The 24,912-nt window shown below is 37.0% G+C and overlaps 6 protein-coding genes across 8 annotated transcripts; 3 read left to right on the top strand and 3 right to left on the bottom strand.

The window, feature by feature from the left end:
• Positions 1–48: 48 nt before the first annotated feature.
• LOC111490202 (thioredoxin-like protein CXXS1) lies at positions 49–2,290 on the bottom strand. The gene is made up of 3 exons (XM_023138729.1): positions 1,962–2,290; positions 1,705–1,827; positions 49–425 (listed from the first exon to the last, which is right to left on the bottom strand). Exons 1-3 carry the CDS (start codon positions 2,061–2,063, stop codon positions 279–281), a joined length of 372 nt encoding a protein of 123 aa, XP_022994497.1. The 5' UTR covers positions 2,064–2,290; the 3' UTR covers positions 49–278.
• A 945-nt stretch (positions 2,291–3,235) lies between these two features.
• Positions 3,236–8,300, bottom strand: LOC111490091 (kinesin-like protein KIN-14C). The gene is made up of 17 exons (XM_023138573.1): positions 8,046–8,300; positions 7,465–7,710; positions 7,195–7,339; positions 6,968–7,077; positions 6,751–6,870; positions 6,442–6,645; positions 6,065–6,274; positions 5,906–5,980; positions 5,647–5,793; positions 5,426–5,564; positions 5,212–5,321; positions 4,826–4,987; positions 4,522–4,742; positions 4,328–4,409; positions 4,121–4,225; positions 3,926–4,030; positions 3,236–3,680 (listed from the first exon to the last, which is right to left on the bottom strand). Exons 1-17 carry the CDS (start codon positions 8,085–8,087, stop codon positions 3,501–3,503), a joined length of 2,403 nt encoding a protein of 800 aa, XP_022994341.1. The 5' UTR covers positions 8,088–8,300; the 3' UTR covers positions 3,236–3,500.
• A 1,211-nt stretch (positions 8,301–9,511) lies between these two features.
• Positions 9,512–10,512, top strand: LOC111490175 (oxygen-evolving enhancer protein 3-2, chloroplastic-like). Its single transcript, XM_023138693.1, has 3 exons — positions 9,512–9,867; positions 9,934–10,229; positions 10,304–10,512. Exons 1-3 carry the CDS (start codon positions 9,570–9,572, stop codon positions 10,400–10,402), a joined length of 693 nt encoding a protein of 230 aa, XP_022994461.1. The 5' UTR covers positions 9,512–9,569; the 3' UTR covers positions 10,403–10,512.
• A 1,157-nt stretch (positions 10,513–11,669) lies between these two features.
• LOC111490180 lies at positions 11,670–13,475 on the bottom strand. Its single transcript, XM_023138702.1, has 4 exons — positions 13,275–13,475; positions 13,061–13,161; positions 12,746–12,960; positions 11,670–11,981 (listed from the first exon to the last, which is right to left on the bottom strand). Exons 1-4 carry the CDS (start codon positions 13,369–13,371, stop codon positions 11,756–11,758), a joined length of 639 nt encoding a protein of 212 aa, XP_022994470.1. The 5' UTR covers positions 13,372–13,475; the 3' UTR covers positions 11,670–11,755.
• A 1,767-nt stretch (positions 13,476–15,242) lies between these two features.
• LOC111490151 (protein HEAT-STRESS-ASSOCIATED 32) lies at positions 15,243–18,718 on the top strand. The gene is made up of 5 exons (XM_023138661.1): positions 15,243–15,476; positions 15,622–15,813; positions 15,898–16,105; positions 18,184–18,407; positions 18,492–18,718. Exons 1-5 carry the CDS (start codon positions 15,243–15,245, stop codon positions 18,594–18,596), a joined length of 963 nt encoding a protein of 320 aa, XP_022994429.1. The 3' UTR covers positions 18,597–18,718.
• Positions 18,719–19,595: 877 nt separating this feature from the next.
• Positions 19,596–23,890, top strand: LOC111490104. 3 transcript variants are annotated; one of them, XM_023138594.1, is made up of 7 exons: positions 19,596–19,678; positions 19,841–19,984; positions 20,257–21,235; positions 21,326–21,504; positions 22,509–22,545; positions 23,002–23,069; positions 23,246–23,890. In XM_023138594.1, the coding sequence occupies exons 2-7, from the start codon at positions 19,887–19,889 to the stop codon at positions 23,688–23,690; spliced, it is 1,806 nt and encodes a 601-aa protein (XP_022994362.1). In that variant the 5' UTR covers positions 19,596–19,678; positions 19,841–19,886; the 3' UTR covers positions 23,691–23,890. The 3 variants fall into 3 exon arrangements, with proteins under 3 accessions (XP_022994362.1, XP_022994361.1, XP_022994360.1); XM_023138593.1 differs by having other exon boundaries at positions 19,610–19,731; XM_023138592.1 differs by having other exon boundaries at positions 19,613–19,984.
• Positions 23,891–24,912: the final 1,022 nt, after the last annotated feature.

Raw genomic sequence — 24,912 nt, 5'->3', positions numbered from 1 at the left:
GTTTCCATGAGAGAAAATTTTGAGTTCAGTAAAATTGCTAGAAAGGTATCAGCAATGGCTCTGTTCTTCCAGATTTGATATATGAATAAGACAACAAGAATCAAGTGCCATTAACGCCAAAACCCATAATCCATAAAAAGACGTTCAATCAAACAGGATTCAAAAGAGTTCAAAAACTTGAATTTACATGATCTGAGACGCTGAAACCACGTAAACAAGAGCCAGAATTGCATATGTTACAACACAAATAGACATCAACATTATATATAAACATTAGATTATGCAACATGTATGGTCTCAACATTTGCGTCTATCATTTTCCTTACCTCTTCTGGATTTGCACCCACGAGCTTCCCAATTTGAGTACCATTCTTCATCAGCAAGAATGTTGGCATTGCCTTTATCTCCATTTTAGCAGCCACTTCCTATCATGAAAACAAGAAAATCACAAAGAAGTTATTTTGTTATCTCTCTCAGGATGTGAATCAGGGGACGATAAAGAACGGTTCCATCTGATATTTTCCATTTATGAGGCATCGGTTTCAACTAGCGAGACGATACAACACAGTGAAACCGTATGAGGCATCTGTTCCATGGCCTGGTTTTGACAAGAGCTTTGGGTTTCCGAAGCATTTAGGAACAAGTTAGCTTGGAGAAGCGGTTGGGAAGGGGCTTTTTTGGCCACACATGTAGAAGGACAGTCAAGAAAGGGGAACATGAGGGATAATAGCAAGTCACTGTGAAAGTCATCCCTAAAGGTAACAGCCCAAGCCAACCGCTGACACATATTGTCCCTCTTTGGACTTTCTCTTTCAGACTTAAGGTTTTAAAACACGTCTACTAGGGAGAGGTTTCCACACTCTTATAAAGAATTCTTCGTTCTCCTTCCCAACCGATGTGGGATCTCACAATCCACCCCCCTTCTCGTCCTCACTGGCACTCGTTCTCCTCTTCAATCGATGTCGTTCCCCTCCTCAATCGAGGTGGAATCTCATAATCCACCCTCATTCAAGGCCCAACATCCTTACCAGCACACCGTCTGGTGTCCACCCCCTTCAGGGCTCAGCATCCTCACTGGCACACCGCCTGGTGTCTACCCACCTTAGAGGCTCAGCGTCCTCGCTAGCACACCTCCCAGTGTCCAGCCCCCTCAAGGTATTGGTATTAAAACGCATCTATTAGGGAGAGTTTCCACCCCTTATAAAGAATGTTTCGTTCTCCTCCCAACCGATGTGGGATATCACATAACATGTGGTATCTTTCCCAAGTTTGGATCGAATTTTTCTCCGACTTTGCACAAATATACTGCCCTTTTATGAGTTCATGATTGTTTGATAAAGGATGAATCACTGATCTGATATTTGCCATTTATGAGTGCTTTTATGGCTTTGATGAAGAAGAAAGAAGCTGAATGTGGGTTATGAGCTAGTTGGAAGTTTTCAAAGATAATGAACTTCCAACCTCAATCTACACCAAATGTGTTTCTGATTACTCATTTTGAAACCATAATCATTTGAATTATAGAACCAAAACAACGAACTTATGACACATTGACTTGAAGAAACTTGATGGAATGAAGAAGTCTGATATAAGTTTTTAGATAGAAGCAATGACATAATCTGTTCTTCAGCAAAATGTACCATACTCTTCAAAAACTGCTACCACATTTATCATGATTTTGGACATTGGAATTAGACTTATTACCTTAACCTCATCAACATCAACAGTGAGAAACAGAGCATCTGGGTAATTAAAAGCCAGTTCTTCAAAGAATGGATTCATAGCAACAGAAGGCATGCACCAAGAAGCAGTGAAGTGCACAACAATCTACAAAAACCACAGAGATAAACGAAAACCAAGAACTCACAAACCAATCTCCCATCAAAATAGATCAAATCTCAACATTAAGAAACCATTCAAAAATCGAGACAAAGGAAATGAAGTTGAAGAAGGGAACATACAAGAGAGTCTTGCTGAGCAGCTTTAGTCACAAAGGAATTCCACGATTCCATGGATTCGATCTTCACAACCCTAATCTGTCGCCACTGCTCTTGCCCCTCCATTTTTTCCTCTCTCAGAAACTCAAAATCCTTCCGATTCCTTCAGCGATTGTTAATGGGAATTTCGCTTTAATCCCAATATCTGCCAATTTCGGCTCGGAATCGGACCCCACTTCTTAATTTCCTCTTATCCAACAGCTTGATCTGATTTGATTCTCACATGCTATGCTTAAGAGATATCTTCAACAACTTTCGGCCGTATTTCGTTTCGGAAGTTCGTCTTATTCTAGAGGGTTTGGAATTATTCTCTCCGCTTCATCCATTATTGTATGCAAATCAGCTCGTGTCGCTTCCTAAATTAAAATGATTGATTTTTATTTCCTTTTTCTTTTCTTTTGAACATAATGTTTTTTCGAAATAAATTTACAAAATGAAATTAGTTAAAATTTGTGGCTTTTTTTTTTTCTATCCCATAGAAATTTAGTTAAATATATCTGTCTAATATGTTGATTTAAAAAATCATTTTACGAGATAATTTCTTTCAAATTATGGTTCATTAGCAAATTCAACGTGTGGGATTATGAGATTTAAACCTAATTCAATGTGTGGGATTGAGAGATTTAAACCTCTAATCTTTTAGTTCGACAATATAAATTTTAACGTGGGATAGCATTGGTTCTTTTGGTAAATCGATGCATGAGTAACATAAAAGAGATCTTAACAAGTATGACCACCATCTCTAGAAGGATTGAAGGTCATCGACTCAATATCTTTTATCTTGCCACTGAACATTACAACATGTCTCCTAAAAGCTCAACAAAGGGCACCTCCCTACACACTCAACCTAACCTCTGTCAAAAAAATAATCGCAGAAATCCAAACATTTAAGAATACATCCATGAGGTAGATCAGCCGTGACTCCCTCAATACGAAAATAATTATGCATCATTCTCATGCCGGTGGCTACTTATATCTTTAAAGGCTCAAACCTGGGGCAAAAGTCCGGTCGGATTTGGTCTTAAAAATATCTATAAATTTTTTTAAAAAATTCAATAATACCCTGAAACTAAAAAAACAAAACCCTAAAAAATAACGTTATCTTTCTTAAAAAATTAAAAAAATTATCTTGTTAGTATTATTGCAAAAATCTTCAAAAAGACAAACATTTCAGATCAAAAAACTGCACTTACCAAATACTGCAGGAACTGTCTGATGAGATAAACAGTGAGAGAATGTTGAGAGAAAAACAAGGAATGGATTAGAAATATGAGAGATATTTATCTTTAGGTTCATAAGATCATAAACTGTTGTACAGGGAAAAAGAAGAAAAGAAAAATCATGTTAAAATCGCACAGCCTGATTCTAACCCTGATATGAATACAAATTAGTAGTTGATCCCAACACCAAACATCTACACAACACTCAGTAATAGTACAGCCAACCCCTGTGACAAATAAGATTTATGTATGCTAATGCAAGAGTAACAACTAACCCATTTTTTTAGCCATAACTCAACCGGGAATCTACCGGTCGCATGGTTGTTTGCCGGCGAGGGATTCCGATTTCACACGCATTCACTCTGGCCGCAAACCGAAGGGAGCAAAGCGACTCATTCACAGATGATGGATCCGGGGAGATATTCACAAACATCAATGTTTTTGAGTCTCCGCCTAGGCATGGCTGTACATGAAGATTGCAGCAATTCAATTTGTTAGTTGCATCCTTCTGGAGGTATTTTTGAGTCTCCCCCTAATTCTCTAACTTAACTAATATACTCGGGTCGAGATATAGGTCGTGTTTGGAATGATTTTTTAAGTGCGGGTTTTTAAGTAATTGAAAAGTTATTCCAGAGAGGTCCATGGAAGCATAGAAATCAAGTGTTTAAGCATAGAAAAAAGATCAAGGGATTTAGAGAAATCACGTGCCTGAAGAAGATATGTAAGCTTGGAGTTCCTAAATGGAACATGGTCTTCCTTCTTAGCCAAGGCAAATATAACATCGCTCAAACACGACAAACTTTTGTTTATAGCCTGATGCTCACAAAAAATGGAAGTAGTAAGCATAATGTTCTTAAGGAAGTAGAACGCATGAGAATTGCAAGAATGTTAAAGAATGAGAACCTGTGTTTCCTTCAACCGATCCCCAGTTGCCCCACTTCTTGAAAGCCGTTCACTCCCAGCAAGGTCAATAAGATTTAGCACCCCCTGAACTTGTTGTTCAGTGCTCTGAGGAAGTGAAAGAAAAACTTCAGCCGGTATAAACTACAAAAACTAGATGAAATTTGATAAATAACTATATGAATGCACGCGAATTATAAGGAAACCTGCCTCATTTACGCCTGATATACGAAGTGTAAATACAAAATGACTTCTTGATGATTGCTCGTTCATTTGAGTCCTGCCTACGGACCTGAGAATCAAAAGCAATTGAAATTCAATTTTGTGGTCCACCCTGGTCTACTTCGAATATAAACTACAAGGTGAAAGAAATTCAGCGTTCAAATTGTCTCAAAGTAATGCACCTGCTGTGGCCAGCCTGCTGTAGGAGTGAAGAGATCTCTCTAATACTGCAGACATCAATGATGGTGAGATCTGAAACGTGTGTGTTCCCATTTGCATCATGTTTAATGGTGTACTGTTTACCAAGAACCCCGTTTTCTGTCCTTGTTATGTCAAAACTACTTGACCGATGTGTAGACAGTAAATCACGGATGGTTTCGTTGTATATTTCTAACATGGAAACCTACAATAATCATTAGAAGGGATTACAAAGGTTCTAGACTTAAAAGTATACTTTTGCAGATGAAAATTAGATAGTTTGTTTACCTGCATTTTGTATTTCCAACCCTGAGACTGAAGGGACTGACTAGCTTGAAATATCTGTTCAAGAGAACGCGGTATCATCCCTTTCTGCTCTGGAGCTTCGGGCCTTCCCATCATTGTATAAGTTTTACCGGATCCTGTCTGACCATAAGCAAATATGCAAACCTGACAAAAGATTAGGCCTGTAAGTTTTATTTTCAACATTCCCAAGGAAAAGTAAATGTTGAATCTCAATCAACTTGTTGATATTGTAATGAACTTAACAAGCTTTTGCGTCTTAGAAAATGATATAGGAGCACTAAAACCAAACAAGTGAGAAATAACCCTCACATCATTATAGGCTCTATACTCGCAAAGGATTGCAAAAAACGAGAGTAAAGCAACGTTACCTTATAGCCATCAAGTGCACTCTGCACCAGCTGGGATATTTCTACAAAAACATCCTGTTGAGAAGTCTCATGATTAAACACCTTATCGAATGTGAAGGGATATTTCTGTCCTGTTAACGACATGATCGCATTGAATAAGTGATTAGTGAATTTGGGTCAAAGGCAAATGCATCATGCGTTGATTCGAAATATACAAGTTTAGATTTCTTCATACCAGTTTGTGACAAATCGATACCCCGGCCAAGAGCTTCTGTTGATGTTGGATAGGAGACAACCGTGGTTTCTGCTCCTACACCATCATCTGGTAGCATGGGGCGCACTCGGCAGAATACTCGAATATTCCCTTTTAATTCCTGCCCATTGAGACAATAAATTAAATTTAAAAACCAACCACCAATGACTTGAAGCCAACAGAATTGAGCACATGAACATTACCAGTATTGTGTTGTGAAGTTTTTTCCTTAACTTCTCTCCCTCTGTAATTTGCAGCTCTGCATCTGCCAGGCGGCTTTGCAGGTCGCTGGTATACCTTTTCTGTTCTTCATATTCTGACCTCGTTTGGAAAGCAGATAAATCTGCCACCTATGAGGAAGAAAAGATGTTGAGGAATTAGAAGAAAACATTTCATACAGATAGGAAAGATCCGTTCCACTAAAACAATATAACAAGCCATTCATTAATAAATATTACTTACTTTTAATTTTTCATTTGCAGCTGTTAGTTGGTGGTCAAGCACGCGTATTTGCTCCCTCTGTGAAGAGCATGTCTCCTGAAAGGGAAAAAAAAGTTGCTGTTTAAAAAAAAAATTGAGATGCTAGGAGCTTCAATGAGTAAACATAGGTATGGCATTCACCTCTAAGGCATTAGTTTTGACTATCAGGCTATCCAACTCGATACATGATTTGCCGCTGAACTCTCTATGTTTCTCCACTTCAGCGTTCAAGGCATGCACCTGACTTGTTAGCCGTTCACGATCATTTCTCACTTGTTGTAGCTCTTCCCGAAGACACTTGATGTCATTCGTCAATGTATCTTTTTGTTTCACTGCCTCCTCTAATGATGCCTATATGAGATAATCAAAAACATGATTCTATGCCACTTATTTTCTTGACAAAGTGCAAATTGTAGCAGCAAAATACAAAATTAGATTGCTTAAAGAACTGCACACAAGTATGAACTTCTTCACTAGTATATATAGGTTTGTGCAATTCAAAGATTATGAAATCTTACTTTCAAAGATTTTAATTGGTCCTGCAGCGTCTTGTTGTGACCCCTGAAAGTGCTAAGATTCTCAACAACTGTCATTTTCTCCATTCCTACTCTTTTGAGTGACTCACTGGTTGAATCAAGGTCAGCTTGGAGTTTACTATTATACTGTTGAAGACTAATATTATACTCTTGTGCCCTCTTGTACAAATCTTCATTAGAGGCAAGCTGTATAATTTAAAGAATTGGGTTAGTATAAATCAAACTTCAACAAAAAACCAATAAAGAAATATCCATTCTTGAAGAACATGCTAATGAAATAAGCTATGTTACCCTCTTTTCAGCGGCTAATTTCTCTTGGAGAGCTTTCTCTAGGTTGCTTGAAAGAGAAGCTTGCAAATTCTCTACTGCAAGTCGGGCATCTTTCTCTCTTTTATGACACTCAATTGCATCCTGAATGTAGCACCATAACAGGGGGAAGAAAACGGGGAATATATAAGGACCTATCGGCACACAAGAAACCAATGAGCATGAACATCTATAAACCTACCAACTTATCAGATTCTTCTTTGGAAAATTTGTCTTCCAATGATGAAACATTACTCCTTAGCTCAGAAACAGTAGAAGATAATTCATCCTCTCTTTCTTTCATTTCCAATTCTGTTAAAACACAGGTGGAACAACAAAATGACATAGGATTCCTCTTTAAAACCTAATGAAATATATATCAAATTATTGGCAGCAGTAAGATCCCATGGAAATCAACACTGAAATTACCTATAGCAGAGCACTTTTTCTCAGCAGATTCCAGAGAAGTTCGAAGTCTTTCCTCCTCAAGAAGATGGCTTTCCTCGACTTGTTGGAACCATTTGATGCAAAGCTTAAGCCTCTTATTATGATCAGTCAGTTGATCAATTTTTCCCTAAAAAATGGTTGTCATGTCAGGAAAAGTCAAATTACAGCATAAACAAAACCGCTTTGGACAAGAACATGCAAGAACTTTAATTATTGAAAAGAACTTCTCGTATATAATTTCATTCATCCAACCTTCGTGTCAAATTTCTTCCCTTTAAACTTCTCGCTTAACAACGCATCAACCTCTTCTTTTGTGAACTCCACGGTGCCACATTCAGAATCCTCGGTGCTACACGCATCATTAGCAGAAACCCCCTGCCTATTATTAACATCTACAAACGGCTGTCTTCCGCGGGCACCTGCTGTAGGCCCTAACATTCTTCCAGCTGCAATCTTCCTCCGTTTGTCGAAGGGAACATCCTCTGGAATATCCTTCTTCTATACGATTGTTTCAAAAAACAGTCATGACTTGAGCAATATAGTATAAATTAGATTTGTAGGGCTCCAAATCTCAACCATTTTGAACTCCACACAGAAAAATAGCTCTAAACCAAAACACCATATCAAGTCAAAAAATCAGGATGTTTCCATTAAAACCACTGATTTCAACTAGTTCTTAGCTTTTAGTTCAGTTATATAAAAATAAACAAATCAAAAAGGTTATCAAGAAACCCTCGATTATAACAAACTGATGAAGAAATAAAGTTGTATTTGTTCATTCTCTTATCATCCTAACAACCATAACAAGATCAAAGAGTAGACTCGGAACTTACAGCTGGACTACGAGGGGCCCTATTCTGGTTTCGAGATGCCATATTTCTTCAAATCCAGAAAGAATCGAACTCCAAATAAGTCCTGGATGGTTGTTCCCAGATGGAATCCGGCGGCGACGGAAGATATCGATTGACGCCGGAAATTCCACTGACGAACAGTTGAGAAGCTCTGGGAGTTAGAGGATAAAGAGAAATGGAACGTTGAGATCTGGTTCCGGTCTCTCTCGGGTCGAAGAGGAGAAAAAGGGCATACAAGATTTTGAATTTTGAATTGGCGGAATGTTAAGCCAACACGCGCTCCTCAAGAGAGACGTTACTTATCTGGGCCGGGCTCTTCAATTTTTGGGCCGTATTGCTTTTCCAGGCCCAACAAATACAATAATTTAACTTACCCCTATAAAATATTATAAGGGCTAAATTGTAAATTGATACCAATTTTTAATAGCGACCAAATTATTTTTATACTATTATTTACACATTTAAATTTTTGTTCAATTTTTAAAGAATAAAATTTAATTTATGACAATTCACATTCTCATATTTCCAAATGTGGGAATAAAATTATAATTTTATAAATATAACAATTTTCTAAAATTTGCTGAGTGTCTATTTAAATATTTTTGCTTAATTTAGTGAAACCCTGATAAATATTTATTGTTAATAGCATTTATAGACCATTTTTATATTTATCTGAAATATATGTCTATTACTAATAAAGAAATAAATGTATATTATATGAATAAGAATAAAAAAAAACGAATTGATACATATATTTTATATCTTTTTTAAAAAAAAAAATTATTAATTTTAAAGAATTTTTAAGGATAATTTTAAAAAGGTAAATATTCTAATAAATTTAATAATATTTTGTAAAGAAATATATAATATAACATTTCATATAGTTTCTAAAAATTCAAATTTTAATATTATAATAAAGTTTTTAACATTTACATGAGACGAGCCAAGATGAGAAATATAATCTCCAATTATCGAATTAAATCAACATCTCTAATTGAAACTAATTCTTTAAAATTAGTATAGAAATTAATATTGTAACCGTCCAAGCTCATTGTTAGCCGATATTATCCGCTTTCGCTTGTTAGGCTTCACGGTTTTAAAACGTGTCTACTAGAGAGAGTTTTTCACACTTTTATAACGAATATTTCGTTCCCTTCACCAATCAATATAAGATCTCACAATATACCATCTCTAGGGCTAGCGTCCTACCAATGTGGGATCTCACAATTCACTCCAAAAGCACGAGAGACAAAAGACAAGTACGAATCCACGTGGCAAAATTCTAGTGGCCATGCTGAAACCTATCTTACTTGTCCAATGAAGAAGAATCAGTGAACACGTGTTATTACACAATTGGTTAAGATCATATCCAATTTATCCAACTAGAAAATTAGCAGATAAGGTGGTGTCCCCAATTACTCTGCGTCACATAAACAAATATACAAATCTGCAACTCTCCACCAATATAATTCTCAACCAAAAAAAGAAGGTAGTTGATCATAAGCTATGGCGTCAATGGCAGGGCTATGTGGTTCCTCTCAAGCTGTGTTGGAAGGTAGCCTTCAAATCAGTGGCTCTACCCGCTTGAGTGTGGCTGGCAGCAGCAGCAGCAGCAGGCTCTCTGTCCCCCGCTCTGGTTTGATGATCAGAGCCCAGCAAGTGCCTATTGAGCCCGAGACCACCCGCAGGTCCGTCCTTGGCTTGGTGGCCGCCGGTCTCGCCTCCGGCTCTTTCGTTCAAGCCGTTCTCGCTGATGCTAAGCCCATCAAGCTCGGTCCCCCGCCCCCTCCCTCTGGTGGACTCCGTAAGTGCTCGACATTAAATTTACCATAACCCATCAACTTAAATAACAATGGTTTGATTCTTGCAGCTGGGACTTTGAACTCGGACCAGCCACGAGACTTGGACCTGCCCTTAAAGGAGCGATTCTTCCTGCAACCACAAAGTCCAGAATTGGCCGTAGCCAGGGCGAAAGAATCAGCCAAGGATATCATCAATGTAAAGGGTTCGATAGACAAGAAGGCATGGCCGTTCGTTCGAGACGACCTTCGTCTCAAGGCAGAGTATCTCCGTTATGATCTCAAGACAATCATCTCTGCCAAGCCTAAGGAAGAGAAGCAAGCCCTTAAGGACCTCACAGGAAAGCTCTTCCAAGACATCAACAATGTGAGTGTTGTTTTACAGCGTTGAATCTTGAATTACTTGTGTTGTTTCTGACGTTTTGTTTTGAACACTTGCAGTTGGACTATGCAGCAAAGATTAAGAGCAGCTCAGAAGCAGAGAAGTATTATGCTCAGACAGTGTCGACCCTCAACGATGTCCTATCCAAGCTCGGTTAGAAGAATAGCGTTTGCTGTTCATGTGATGTAAGATTGTTTTGTGAACATATGCGAATGTTATATCAACTCAATTTGGTTTCAACTCTCAGCTCAATCTCATTTCAAGTTCTTATTAGATTCGTAAGTCTTGGATCATTAGAAGAAACTGACTTGGATCTATGACCAGGTGGATTGAATTGTGTGATTATCTTTAGTGTGTTGAAGTAATCTAGGAATTAGATTTATCGTGACTCATTGTGAGATTCCACATCGTGAAGAGGAAAACAAAATACTTTATAAAGGTGTGAAAATCTCTTCCTAATATATGCGTTTTAAAACTGTGAGGCTGTCGGCGATAAATAACAGGTAAAAGTAGATATTATCTGCTAGGAGTGGACTTAAGATTTTATAAATGGTATTAAATTCAAACACTGGGCGGTGTGCCAGTAAGAACGTTAGGCCCTTAAAAGGATGGATTGCAAGGTAAAAGTAGATATTATCTGCTAGGAGTGGACTTAAGATTTTATAAATGGTATTAAATTCAAACACTGGGCGGTGTGCCAGTAAGAACGTTAGGCCCTTAAAAGGATGGATTGCAAGATTTCACATCGGTTGGAGAGGGGATCAGCACTTCTTACAAGGGTGTAGAAACCTCTCTCTTGATTACACGTTTTTAAAGCCGTGAGGCCGTCAGAGAGAGGAACGAAACCCTCCTTGTAAGGGTGTGAAAACCTCCCCCCAGTAGACGCGTTTTAAAATCGTGAGGTTGATGGCGATATGTAACGGGCCAAAGCGGACAATATCTACTAGTGATGGGTTTGAGCGGTTACATCCATTTCACCTAATGGCCCGAACATTCTCCTTCAACATGGTTTTAAATTGGTTCTAAGAGTGAAGACCAGCTCATAAACTAACACAAATTCTTTTAGTATGTTTTCTTTTTACTCACATGTTTCTTAAAGAAAATTTTTAGAAAGTCACCCAATATAGAATTGCTCCAAACTAAACATACATAATTATGATATCTTTGTAATTGAACCACCGAAAAAAGAGATTCAGTTTTTGGGTATAGATAATAACTATTTGTTCTTTTAAGCATTTGTTAACCGTTAAATCTTCATAATCATTCTTTATTCAGTTATGGTCTCGATTCATTCATTTACTCGTAACCATGGAGCAATTTCATAACGATGCTTAGATTTGAATATGGGTCGGTGCATATTTAGCCATGGAATCTTCAACTAAACAGAAGTCTAAAAAGGAAAAAGAAAAATGGATGTTTCCCAGGTGAACTAAGCTGTGGACTCAAAATTTCAAAAGGAACCAATAAATTTGAAGTTATAATGTCATTACAGGAAATGGGTGTCAATTGGGTTAAACATGTTGTGGAACAGAAGGCTTTTCTTTGGCTTTCCTCTCTTCCTCTCTGTAAGCTGCTGTGGCAGAAACATAGTAAGCGACAGTACAGAGCCCATGAATGAAACACACAATCCCACCGATCAAAAACAGCCCATGACTTGATATCTTACAAGAGTTTTTCCTCTTGGAATTGTCCACCGTCCCCGCCACCAACATTGAGAACCCAATAGCCAAAGTAATCCTAATTTTCCACCCAAAAACACAAACACCTCCATCAATTTCAAATCATTCAAGATTGCCTAAACCGAGTGAATTTCCAAATGCTTGTTGAGGATGGTTGAGAGGAAGTCCCACCGTTCGCTAATTTAAGTAATGATTATGGATTTATAAGTAAAGGGAGGCCTAAAGCAAAGCTACGAGAGTTTATGCTCAAAGTGAATAATATCATACCATTGTGGAGAGTCATTATTTCTAACATGGTATCAGAGTCACGCCTTCATTTAGCCATGTCAATAGAATCCCTCTAGTGTCGAATAAAGAAATTGCTAGCCTCAAAGGTGTAGTCCAAAGTGACTCATGTGTCGAACAAAGAGTGCACTTTGTTTGAGGACTCCAGGAAAAAGAGTCGAGTCTCGATTCAGGGGAGACTGTATAGTCAAAAGTGACTCATGTGTCGATAAATGGTGCATTTTGTTCGAGGGCTCCAAAAAATGGAGTCGAGAGGTTGTTCGAGGGCTACATAGACCTCAGGGGAGGCTCTATGGTGTACTTTGTTCGAGGGGAGGATTGTTGAGGATTGTTGGGAGAGGCCTTTTGGGAAAGCCCAAAGCAAAACCATGAGAGTTTATGCTCAAAGTGAACAATATCATACCATTGTGGAGAGTCGTTATTCTTAGCATTCAATTGGTGGAACAATGTTTAAAAAACAAACTATTTTTCACTAAACTTGAAATGATAATGCTCAAAACGCTAGGAGAGGATAGATTTAGTGTAACGGAGACTTACCATGAGAGAATCATGAAGAGCAATCCCAATCGCCTGTTAGCATTTGATTGCTGGAAATGTTGCATATTCCTAATCCAAATGCACCCACCAAGCACTTTAGCAATGGCATGAGCGAGGCCAAGCAGAATAGTTGCAGCCAACCCCTGAGAAAAAGCATCATCTCTCGGCTTTCTGCTGCATTCATACGCCCATAAGCTCTCCGATTGTAATTTCACCTGATTGAGGAAATACGTCGAACACTTAACGTGCAAACTTAAAAAAATGTCTTCAGCGAGCTATACATAACGATTTCTTTTCACTTTACTTCAGCATTACCTGATTCTGAGCCTTTTCAGCTCGAATGGCAAGCAATCCAGCAACAGCGTCCATTACCATCACCAAAATGCAGACCAGAAAGCCATAATTTCGCGCCATATCTACAGCGAAATTCAGAGTTCTTCTCAAGATTTGTGATCGGGAATAAGGGTTAAGGAGGTCTGAATTTGAGAAAGGAAGATGGAATAAAGGAAACCCATGAGTGCACTATTACATGTATGGAAGGAATCATCTATGGAGACAAAATTTACAGGAAAGCTTCTTTCCTTTCTGTAGTTTTCCCTCTTCTTTTTGGTGCAGATGCCTTCCATGGGAGTCAAGGAATGAACAGGATCCCAAGAAATTTTCTAACGCTTCCAGATTCCTTAGTCCTATCATCACAGCTCTGGCAAGAAATCAGCGAACAAATGAATTTCTCGGTTTAAATAAGCAAAGAAAATAATGGAAATTTAAGCAGAGTTAATTAAATTTTCAACTTTTAATTATAATCCATGGTTAGCTTTGACTAGTTACGTAGAGTTGTCAACCTCATAGTTTTAAAACGTATCTACTAGGGAGGGTTTCTACATCTTTATAAAAAAATGTTTCGTTTCTCTCTCCAACTGATGTGGAAACTCACAATTGTTCTTCTCGGTCGATCATTAGATGTTGACTATAGATTCGGGAAGATCATGAGTGGTATATGAGCGAGAGACACTATTTCTATTGGTAACCTTTAAGGGAAACCAAAAGCAAAACCACAAAAATTTATGCTCAAAGTAAGCAATATCATACCAATGTGAGAATCCTTTAGCTTAGTCATGTCAATAGAATCCTCTTAGTCATGTCAATAGAATCCTCAAGTGTCAAACAAACAAGTTATGAGTCTCGAAAATATAGTCATAGTAACCATATGGTGTACTTTGTTCGAAGGGAAGATTGTTGAGAATTGTTAGAGTCTCACGTTAGCTAATTAAGGAGAAGATCATGGGTCGTATATAAGTGAGAGATACTATCTTCATTGGTACGGGTCGTTATTCTTATCGCGTTTTACGATTGTACACCAACTTGATATTGCGTTAGTTTTTCATTCCCTTGATTTCACCTTCTTATTTACTTGATCGATTCTCTATTTTGGCTAACTTCAGCTGATTTTGATTTCTATATTAGTTGCGAAACTTGTTTAATGACTCCATTGATTTTCCCAATCCTTGATTGGTGATGATTGATTACTTCAGGTATTTAAGAGAATATAGAGAAGAGAGAAGTACATTTTCATAGCACTAAATATAGCTTACACCATATATAATCTAACAGATATATCTCTATCTATCTTTACCAAATATCTTCAAAATGTATATCTAATTAAGCAGATTAAGCATCAGACTCTATATCCTAACAATCTTCTCGGTTGACATTGTTTGAATTATTTATTCAAGTTAATATGAACAAAATAAACCCATCGAAACGATTAAATTAATAAAAATATTCATAAACTTTATACTTTATCTAAAAAAATATCATAGTTAGTTTTGGATAAAATGTTTATACTATATTTTAAAAATATTAATTTTTAATAGTATTTTAATAGGATTTTATTAATATATATATATTTTTAAATTAAAAAATACTTGTATTTTATTATTATATTTAAAAATATACATGAAAATTTTAAATAATGAAAATTCAATTTTTTTATCATGGACGAAAACTATCCATTAACCCGTTATAGTTTATCTCTAAATTTTTTAATATTATTTTTTTGAAATGTAGGAATATTTTTAAATATTTTTTTAAAAAAATTTAAAGTATTTTTAAGAAATTTTAAAAAATTGAAAAAAAAAAGATTATTTTTGAAATATTTTTTAAGTTGAACCATAATTTTAGCACCCAATATTAACCAATTCATTTAAAAATATTTTTTAATTTTTTTAAAATTATAAATATTGTTTGAGATTTTTTTTTATTTATTAATTTAAGTGGACAGAATCTCAGTATAAATCATATTTTATATAGTAAGATAATGGAGTGATTTATTTGTTGATTTGGTAACAAATGTTTGTTACTAAATCTATAATTTAGAATGTAATCTTCATTATATACTATAAATACATGAGGTCGTGACCGACATAGGTGACAGTCATTCAACTCAACATCAACAAATTTTTCTAGAAAGAGATCGAAGTTTCTAAAACTTTCCAAAATGACAGATGGAAAAAGTGGAGCAAATGTCTGTAAATATGCCCAAAATTTCCGAGGAAGGAGATGGGAGAATTACTCTGGTTCTGATTCAAACATCACTCCCTTGGAGGAAATGTCTGCTTATTGGTGGAAGACCTTCGCTGGGGATGAAGATCGACCGGAGAAGCCTCGGCGATGTGGAGTTACAGAGATGAGAAGTCCCCATTACACTCTCTCTAGCCAAAATGTGATTCAGGTTCGTACGTTATATATCTTGTTCTTTGATTCTACGCTTTATGTTTGAAATCGAACACGCGTGATGCTTAGGCTGTACTGGAAGATGATTTCGGCTTATTGATCGCTGTTTCTTTAATATGATTGCAAAAATTGATGTTATGAAGGAAATTTTCGAGTCGATGGGTCAATTTGTTGATGGATTAAAGTTCTCCGGAGGTTCACACAGCCTGTTGCCGAGGGAGTTTGTGAAAGAGGTGACGGAAATGGCTCATCGACATGACATTTATGTCAGTACGGGTGACTGGGCGGAGCATTTACTTCGCAAAGGTCCGTCGGGTTTCAAAGAGTATGTGGAGGTGAGAATAAGAGGAATGCCAATCTTCTTGATTTTTGTTTTGTGATCCAAGTTGAAGTGATAATTAGGAGCATGGTGTCTCTAGGAATGCAAGCTCATGGGATTTGATACTATTGAGCTTAACGTAGACTCACTTGAAGTTCCTGAAGAAACTCTTCTGAGATATGTGCGCTTGATTAAGAACGGTGGCCTTAGGGCTAAGCCTCAATTTGCAGTGAAGTTCAATAAGTCGGACATTCCCGCTGGCGATCGAGCATTTGGAGCTTATATTGTTCCAAGACCTCGATCTTCTGGTAAGCTTTCAATTGCAAATCTGTTCGATTTCTTTATTCTAGGGCTAGGACTTACTTTTGGATTGTGAAAAAAACCAGCCCGATACACATGTTGATTGATTTAAATTTTTCATTTGTAAGATGATCACTCTTGATTTCTCTAAATTGTTCTTGGTTTCATCTTGATTACTTTTGGATTGTGAAAAAACCAGCCTGATATACATCTTGATTGCTTTAAATTTGTCATTTGTAAGATGATCTCTCTTGATTGCTCTAAATTGTTCTTGGTTTCATCTTGATTACTTTTGGATTGTGAAAAAACCAGCCTGATACACATCTTGATTGCTTTAAATTTGTCATTTGTGGGATGATCACTCTTGATTGCTCTAAATTGTTCTTGGTTTCATCTTGATTACTTTTGGATTGTGAAAAAACCAGCCTGATACACATCTTGATTGCTCTAAATTTGTTATTTGTGAGATGATCACTCTTGATTGCTCTAAATTGTTCTTGGTTTCATCTTGATTACTTTTGGGTTGTGAAAAAACCAGCCTGATACACATCTTGATTGCTTTAAATTTGTCATTTGTGAGATGATCACTCTTGATTGCTCTAAATTGTTCTTGGTTTCATCTTGATTACTTTTGGATTGTGAAAAAACCAGCCTGATACACATCTTGATTGCTTTAAATTTGTCATTTGTGAGATGATCACTCTTGATTGCTCTAAATTGTTCTTGGTTTCATCTTGATTACTNTTGGATTGTGAAAAAACCAGCCCGATACACATGTTGATTGCTTTAAATTTGTCATTTGTAAGATGATCACTCTTGATTGCTCTAAATTTGTCATTTGTAAGACGATCACTCTTGATTGCTCTAAAATGTTCTTGGTTTCATCTTGATTACTTGTGGATTGTGAAAAAACCAGCCTGATACACATCTTGATTGCTTTAAATTTGTCATTTGTGAGATGATCACTCTTGATTGATCTAAATTGTTCTTGGTTTCATCTTGATTACTTTTGGATTGTGAAAAAACCAGCCCGATATTCATGTTGATTGCTTTAAATTTGTCATTTGTAAGATGATCACTCTTGATTGCTCTAAATTTGTCATTTGTAAGACGATCACTCTTGATTGCTCTAAATTGTTCTTGGTTTCATCTTGATTACTTTTGGATTGTGAAAAAACCAGCCTGATACACATCTTGATTGCTTTAAATTTGTCATTTGTGAGATGATCACTCTTGATTGCTCTAAATTGTTCTTGGTTTCATCTTGATTACTTTTGGATTGTGAAAAAACCAGCCTGATACACATCTTGATTGCTTTAAATTTGTCATTTGTGAGATGATCACTCTTGATTGCTCTAAATTGTTCTTGGTTTTATCTTGATTACTTTTGGATTGTGAAAAAACCAGCCTGATACACTTTGATTTCTTTAAATTTGTCATTTGTAAGATGATGACTCTTGATTGCTCTAAGTTGTTCTTGGGTTCATCATGCTGGCATTTGATCCTGCTACATAACTCTTGATGTGGTGATTCTCTCTTGGCTTGCAATTTACTAGAGATGAAACTGTTGTTCATAATAGTTGCTCTAGTTCTATTTTACTTTTGCATGCTTGACTCATGAAATTGGGTCCATTTCATAACCTTTAATGGGTGATGGATATAAAGAGTGTGGAATCAATGCTATTGCTCATGGTGCAGTAAGTGCAATATATATCACTTGCTTCAAACATATAAAGCCTCTTTGTTGGTGTTGGACTGTTGGTACCCTCTCTGAATCTCTCAAGGCCATTCAACTAGTTTAACTTCCATTGACAAGTAATGATCGGTTAGGAATCATGGACCCCTCCACAATAGTATAATATTATTCACTTTGAGTATAAGCTCTCGTAGTTTTGCTTTTGGTTTCTCCAAAAGGCCTCATACCAATGAAGATGTAATTCTTTATTTATAAACTCATGATCAATGTTTATAAACTCATGATTAACCCATTAATTAGCCTCGGTAGGACTCCTCTCTGAATAATCCTCAACATGATCCCTATGGTTATTACTTTTAAATCTTGAGTCTTTATCACGATAACTTGCAGAACTGGTAGAGGATGTTGATCTTTTGATCAGAAGGGCTGAGAGATGCCTAGAAGCTGGGGCAGACATGATAATGATCGATGCAGACGATGTCAGTAAACACACTGATTCTCTTCGAGCAGACATTATTGCCAAGATCATTGGACGTCTTGGCCTAGAGAAAACGATGTTTGAAGCATCGAATCCCAAAACATTGGAGTGGTTTATCAATCAATACAGCTCAAAGGTATGAAAACAATACCTTCATACGGTTGCATCACATTCCTTTACTCCATGACTGATAACACTTTCTTGTTTCCCCTGTAATTAGGTGAATCTCTTTGTGGATCACTCCCAAGTTATGGAACTTGAGTGCCTTCGGGGCCGCAACCTGGGTAAAAATCACTCCTCCGTTCTTGGTTCCGCCTACTTTTAAACTCCAGAGATTTATGTTCAAGATCGTATTGTTGCAGTGTGTTTTGGTGCTTAAAATGCTCAATTCAAAAACTACTTTTGTAAGGATCTCTGTCAATAAATAAATTTTGTTTTTTTTAAAAACTCCAATGAGATGAAATTTGACGCTACACCTAATGAAAGACACGAGTGTGAGTTCAAATTGCTGGTTAGGAACCACTACTTTCCACAATGGTATATGATATTGTCCACTTTGAGCATAAGCTTTCATAGTTTTGTTCTTCCTCTCGAACAAAGTATGTCTCCTCTTAATCGAGGCTCGAGGCTCGACTTCTTTTCTTTTGGAGTCTTAGTCATTTTTTGACTATGTCTTCTAAGCTCAGAATACTTTGTTAGATAAACACGATTTTCACAATGGAATGGTATTATTCACTTTGAATATAAGCGTCATGACTATGGGATTTTCATCCAACATTGACATTTGCCATAGGGTAAGCCGTCGTCAGATTTTTGCTTGATAGACACTAATTTTCCGCTTGAGGTTAATGATAATAATGAATATAGTTAACAACCATAATATCATTCGAAAAATTGATAAAAAATAATGATATCTTTCTATTAAATTATATTTTAAATAAATGTTGGTAGAGTAATATATACTTAAAATGTTTTTTTTTTTTTTTTTTTTTTTTTTTGTTTTGTTGGAGTAATGATAGGTATATTATTATTATAATTGAAATGACTTAAATTATTGAGTCGGCAAACAAACAATATATGGTTGATACAATTAAATAAAAAAGAACAAAATTGGAATAATAAAAATAAATGGAAATCAAACTTTAATGTTTTTTATATATTTAAAATCTTTTTGATGCGGTGGACTTTTGAGGAAAGAGCTCAAAAGATGTTGGGCTTGGGCCTAAGCAAGAAAATCTGAGCCACAAAATTGGGCCGCAGCCATAAGGAGTAATCTCTGTTGGGCCGATGGACGGTCGATAACTGTGTAGGAGGCGGCGAGTCACAGAAGCTTGACCAATCTAACGACGAGAGAAGAAAGAAGGCGATCGTCTCTGGTCCGCGAGCGAGGGAGAGAGCAGTGAGAAGGTAAAGGGGAAGCCGCACCTGCAGTTCAATCATCAGAGAGATACGCTAAATTTGTGCGATAACACCCATTCATCTCTAGCGATTTGCGGGCTTTCTTTTCCTTCTCTTTTCTTTCTTCTCCGTTTTTTCTGCTACTTAAATCTCTGTCAATTCATCTACCAGAAGAACGTGAAGAAACTGAGAAGAAATTAGGGTTCTATTTGGAACGATGTCGAAGAAGAAAGGGAGTGGTAATACTATGACGCTCAAGGATTTCCATGGAGGTTCTATCCCTAATGATCTGCCTCTCCCGTCTGCTCCTGGAGTGTATGTCTCGATTAACCTTGATTATTATTTTCGTTTTATTGCTTTTGCAATACCCTTTACTTTGATTTCGGTTCTGTGCGGAAGTGGTGTTTATTTGATTTTGTCTTATAGATTGTATGTTCATTTCTCAATGCGAGTTTGGATTGAAGAACTAGATCCGAGTTTTATAACCTCCTTGATCCTGCTTACTATGTTTCTTTTTGGTTTGTTGAATCAATTCCGATGCAAGTGCGATGGACTGATTTCACTTTTTTTTTTTTCTCTTTTTGAAGAACCGTCAGACCTTCAGATCGGACTAGTTTCGATCGCCCTACATCGTGGGGAAATCCAATGAACAGGTCGGACCATCGGTCTAGGCCGCATTCATCTCCGGCAATCAGTCATTTTGATGACAAAACTCCATTTCTCGCTCCTGCTGCACATATTGGCCGAAATTTCGATGAGGATGAAAGGAAGCCTCTGGGCGGTGTAACACCTCCACGTCGAACTATCAGTGATGAGAGCATTAGGGTTCTTCCTAGTCGTTCAGAGTTAAAGCCTGACTATGAATCAAGTGGGAGGCAGAGGATGGCTCCAATGTCGCAGTTTCCAACTTCTGGTGCAGTAAATTCGTACGCAGGGAGAGTTGGTGAAGCGCTCCACTCAGGTGTTGCTCCTCAGAATTCAGGTGGAGGCAGCGGGATGGCTTTTTCTGGGGCTCATCCAAATGCATGGCAAGTAAGGAAGGAGGTGGTTTCTGTGGTTAAAGAACATTCTCATTCTGCGTGGGCTGGACCTAGCGCTGTCTCAAAGCTTGCTCATGCTAGTGCTCTCGAAAAGGTGTCTTCAGGGAGATGGCAGTCACAAACATCTGTCGGTTATCAAACTGATGTGGTCGTTGTCGCATCTTCTGAACCAGATATTAAAGTTCAGTCAAAGGGTTATGGTAGTTCCTTTGACAGGGTTGATGTATTGTATGGTAGGGAACTTCGTGATGCTTCATTAGCTAGGCATGCAGGAAGACAACTGGACATAGATGATGGAACTGAGGGAAATAGACAAGATTTTTCCGAGCGTGATAGGGTTGTAGTTGCTAAATATCATGCTGTTAAAGATAGATCTTCTAAAATGGATGTTTCTGTAGTTCAGCATTCTGAGCCTAATCAAATGGCTGGCGGGGGTCCAGTAGTATCGGAACGCCCAAAGTTGAAATTACTTCCAAGAACAAAGCCATTAGCAGGTTCAGAACCCATTGTTACTGATAACAAGCAGGTATGGACAGTTCATTTATGATTCCATACATTTTGCTTCAGATTTTACATTTCAATTACTCATCCTTGTTACATGGTTATTCGAATGCAGATGATTCCTGATGCTGTTTCTGCTGAAAATGTGAATGAAGTGCATGGAAATTCAAATTATTTGAAACCTAGTTCAGCTGGTTCTGAGAGTGGGAAGGAAGGAATTGATCGTCCAAAATTGAACCTGAAGCCCCGGTCACAACCCATTGAACAACTGGAGGGAAGTAGGGGGAGAGGCAGGTCTGTAATGCGAACTTGGCAACTTTTGACAATATTCTACTTTGTTTTCTATTTCTAAATCTTACCCATTTTGAAGATGCATACTGTTGAAACAATAGGAAACTATTTGTTTAATTTTAGTTTTGCTTGCGTCTTATCTCGGTATATAAAACAAACTAGTCAAATACATCAAATGCATTAGTTAATCTTTTGCTTCCATGATCACCACTATAGGTTGTTTCATCAGCGTTCCCCCATTTCCCTATTGGGTTTTCTTTGTTTATATGAGCATTTTCAAATTTCATTGATGTGTGGATGTACATCTTAGCTGAATAAAGTATGCACTTAAAAAAATCAAGAACTTTGGATTGGGATGAAAAAAATGTCATGAAGTGTATCTACGGCTGTCCATATGCAATTGACCTTCGAGTCATCTTCTGTTTTGTTGTCAGTGAAGTTTAACAACATTTGAATTGTTGAACGTAATACAAAATGTTAAGTTTTCAAATTATGTGGGTGGATTACCTGGGTTGTTTTTTAATGATATATCCCTTGTCTGGGCAACAAGGCATATTGGGGCTATGAGTTGAATAGGAGCACACCAACTAAAAGAAAAGAGGGAACTTGAAAAAAATATTTGGAATTTGTTGAAGATGTTGGGTCATAGGCTCATTTTTCATTTCGGATCAAATCTAAACCTTAGTGGTGGATTTCTTGTAAAACTGAAATAGTAAACAAGTTCATGTTTTTGTTCGCTTAGCTAGTGGGCTCACTTCTAAAAGGTAACGTTTGAATCTTAAATTGTAAACTCCATGGGCAAAAATGAGCTCTTGTAATATCGAACTTTTGGTATGTACCAGAAGACATAACCTCTCTGCATTTCTGGAGGGGAGTAGTTTATATATTTTTATATATTCCTTGTCTCTAAAATTTTGGTACAACTTGGGCTTTTCTGCTTAAAATTGGGGGATTTTTTAGTGGCAATTACCTTGCTCATAGAAGGTAAATGTCTCTTCCGTGTGCAGGATTTCTGTGTTTGGTGGTGCTCGCCCACGGGAGCAGGTCAGTTAAATCTTTAGTTTTTGGGTTTGTCCGCTACTTGTAATTATGATGGGTTCTGTGCGGTTATTAGATAACAAATTATGAGCTAAATTATAAAGAATACCCTTGAATTTTGCTTCATGTTTAAAAAATACCACTATTTATCATAAGTTGCAACATTACTCAGTGACCTTGTTTCAAAACTGCATTTTGAGTAGAAATCCATCATGATATTGGATAAAAAATCGACATGGTGACAATGAAGTTGGAAAAGAATGCTATTAAAGACGTCAACTTTTCCTTCAACATTCTAACCAGTTATTCTACTCCAAAGCTAGTTTTGAAGTCTGTCAACTTTTGAAAGAATAGGGGTATTTATAGTGTCCTGCCTGTTCTTTATTGGCGTTTGCCGACATCTCAGATCCCCCTCTTCTCTGTGGCCTCAACTTCCTGTTAATACCACTATCATTTTCTCAGGTTCTGAAGGAACGGGGGGTTGATAACACCACTAATAACAACCATGATCTTGTTCAAAATTCCGGAAGGTAATGAACCTTTCTTTGAATGTATTACTCTCTATATACCCAAACTAAAAACAAAGTAGAAATGGATTAGGAAAAAGAAAGTTTTCGTAGCTGTCTTCGAATAAATTAATTTTTACTTTTCTTTAGTTTCTTATACGATACATAACTGTTCATGCCCTACTTTTTGTTGTCCGAAGGATTGAAGAAAACATTTCAAGAACTGAAAGGGTTCAAGGGCCCCCAGTTCCTGTGCATCGAACTGGAAAAACAGGGCAGGGTAAGGAAGGTGAGAGAAGGGATAACAGGGCAGATCCAGAGATGCAAAGGAGGAATTTCTCTGATAATCGAAGGAGGGATCGAGACACTGAAAGACAGCAGCAGCAGCAGCTTGAGCGGCCACCTTCTCCAGAGACATGGCGCAAGCCTGTTGAGCAGCAGCCAAAACCTGCCTCGAACTCTACCGACGTGCGTCCTGGGAAAGTAGCTTCAGCACTTGAGCTGGCTCAAGCCTTCTCTAGGTCGGTTTCGGATTCAAACGTGGCCGATAGGGTTCCCAGTCAAAGCAACCTCCCAGGACGGTCTCAGATGCCTTTTTCTCGGCTTATGGGGTCATCCTCTAGACCTCAAATCAATGGTTATTAAAATATCAACTGTTTTAGGTCCATGGGAAAGAAAAGGGGGAAAAAGAGAGAAGAATGGGTGAAGAACAAACATAATTAGCAAGAAAAGAAAAGTTGAAACTGTAGTTTGTTGTTTGGCATTGCTATATGGTAAAAGTAATTGTATTGACAGTGATACATAGGCAGCTTCATTAATTTTCATAGCCAAGACTTTCTGGATTTTTTATAAGTAATCACACGAACTTTAGGCAACTAATACTTGTTGGGATCACTAGGACATGCTACATGCGAGTATTTCTTACCCTAGGTGGTTAAATGATGCATGTTAAAGACTTCAAAAGGGTGTTTTTGGATGAGTATGTAGTGTATGTATGTTATGATAAAATTACCGTTATGTCCCTGTGTTGAGATTTTCGAGAAGCATACTGTTTTATATATTATGCAAATCTATAAAGAGAATATGCATGACCAGAATACGAGTTATTTTATATGCTGTTATCTCCCCGTTGAGTGGGTAGTAAGAGATTACCATGCAAGGACGATCCATCTTGTGAGAGGACGTTGATCGTGTGTGGGCTCCCTAGCTAACCTCTTAGAGATGATGAACATACTAACACTCACCATGTCGTCCTCTCACTTGGTGTGGAGCCTATGGAGGTAACACCTCATTTTCAGATACCGACAATCTTGAAACTTGAGTCGTGATTGTCGAAGTTGAGATTTTATTCATCAATTTGTGATGGAGTTAAATTATAACCCCACTACCGTAGAATTCAAATTTTAGAGTGGACAAGATTTAACACTATTTTATTCGAAAAATTTCTAACCAATCTTTTGTTATTTCACTATCAACTAATTTTTTAAACCAAATATACTTTTAAAATATTTAGAGACAAACTTTATTTAAAAAGTTATTTAATATTATTTTATCAAATCATAAAATTTAATTAAATTTTGTAGGAAAAAAATGAACGGCTGAAATCATATAATGAGAAAAATATTTTATTATGCGTTACTTTTAATTATATATTTCTTTTTTCACTAAAAAAGGGGGGGAAAAAACGTGTAGCCAACCTACATTTAAATTATTATATGACAAAGAATATCAACATGGTTATATTATTTAATTATAATTAAATATCTTAAGAAAAGTAGCTCCCAAATCTTTTAAAATATTTATTATTATTATTTTTTTTTTACATATCGATATATTTTTTTTTTGTTCGGGTGTGAAAATTCACATC

The sequence above is a fragment of the Cucurbita maxima genome, unplaced genomic scaffold (genome assembly GCF_002738345.1).
Source record: "Cucurbita maxima cultivar Rimu unplaced genomic scaffold, Cmax_1.0 Cma_Scf00015, whole genome shotgun sequence".
Lineage (NCBI taxonomy): Eukaryota > Viridiplantae > Streptophyta > Magnoliopsida > Cucurbitales > Cucurbitaceae > Cucurbita > Cucurbita maxima.
The sequence above is the reverse complement of the archived record's forward strand: the minus strand, read 5'-3'. Positions and strand labels throughout refer to the sequence as shown.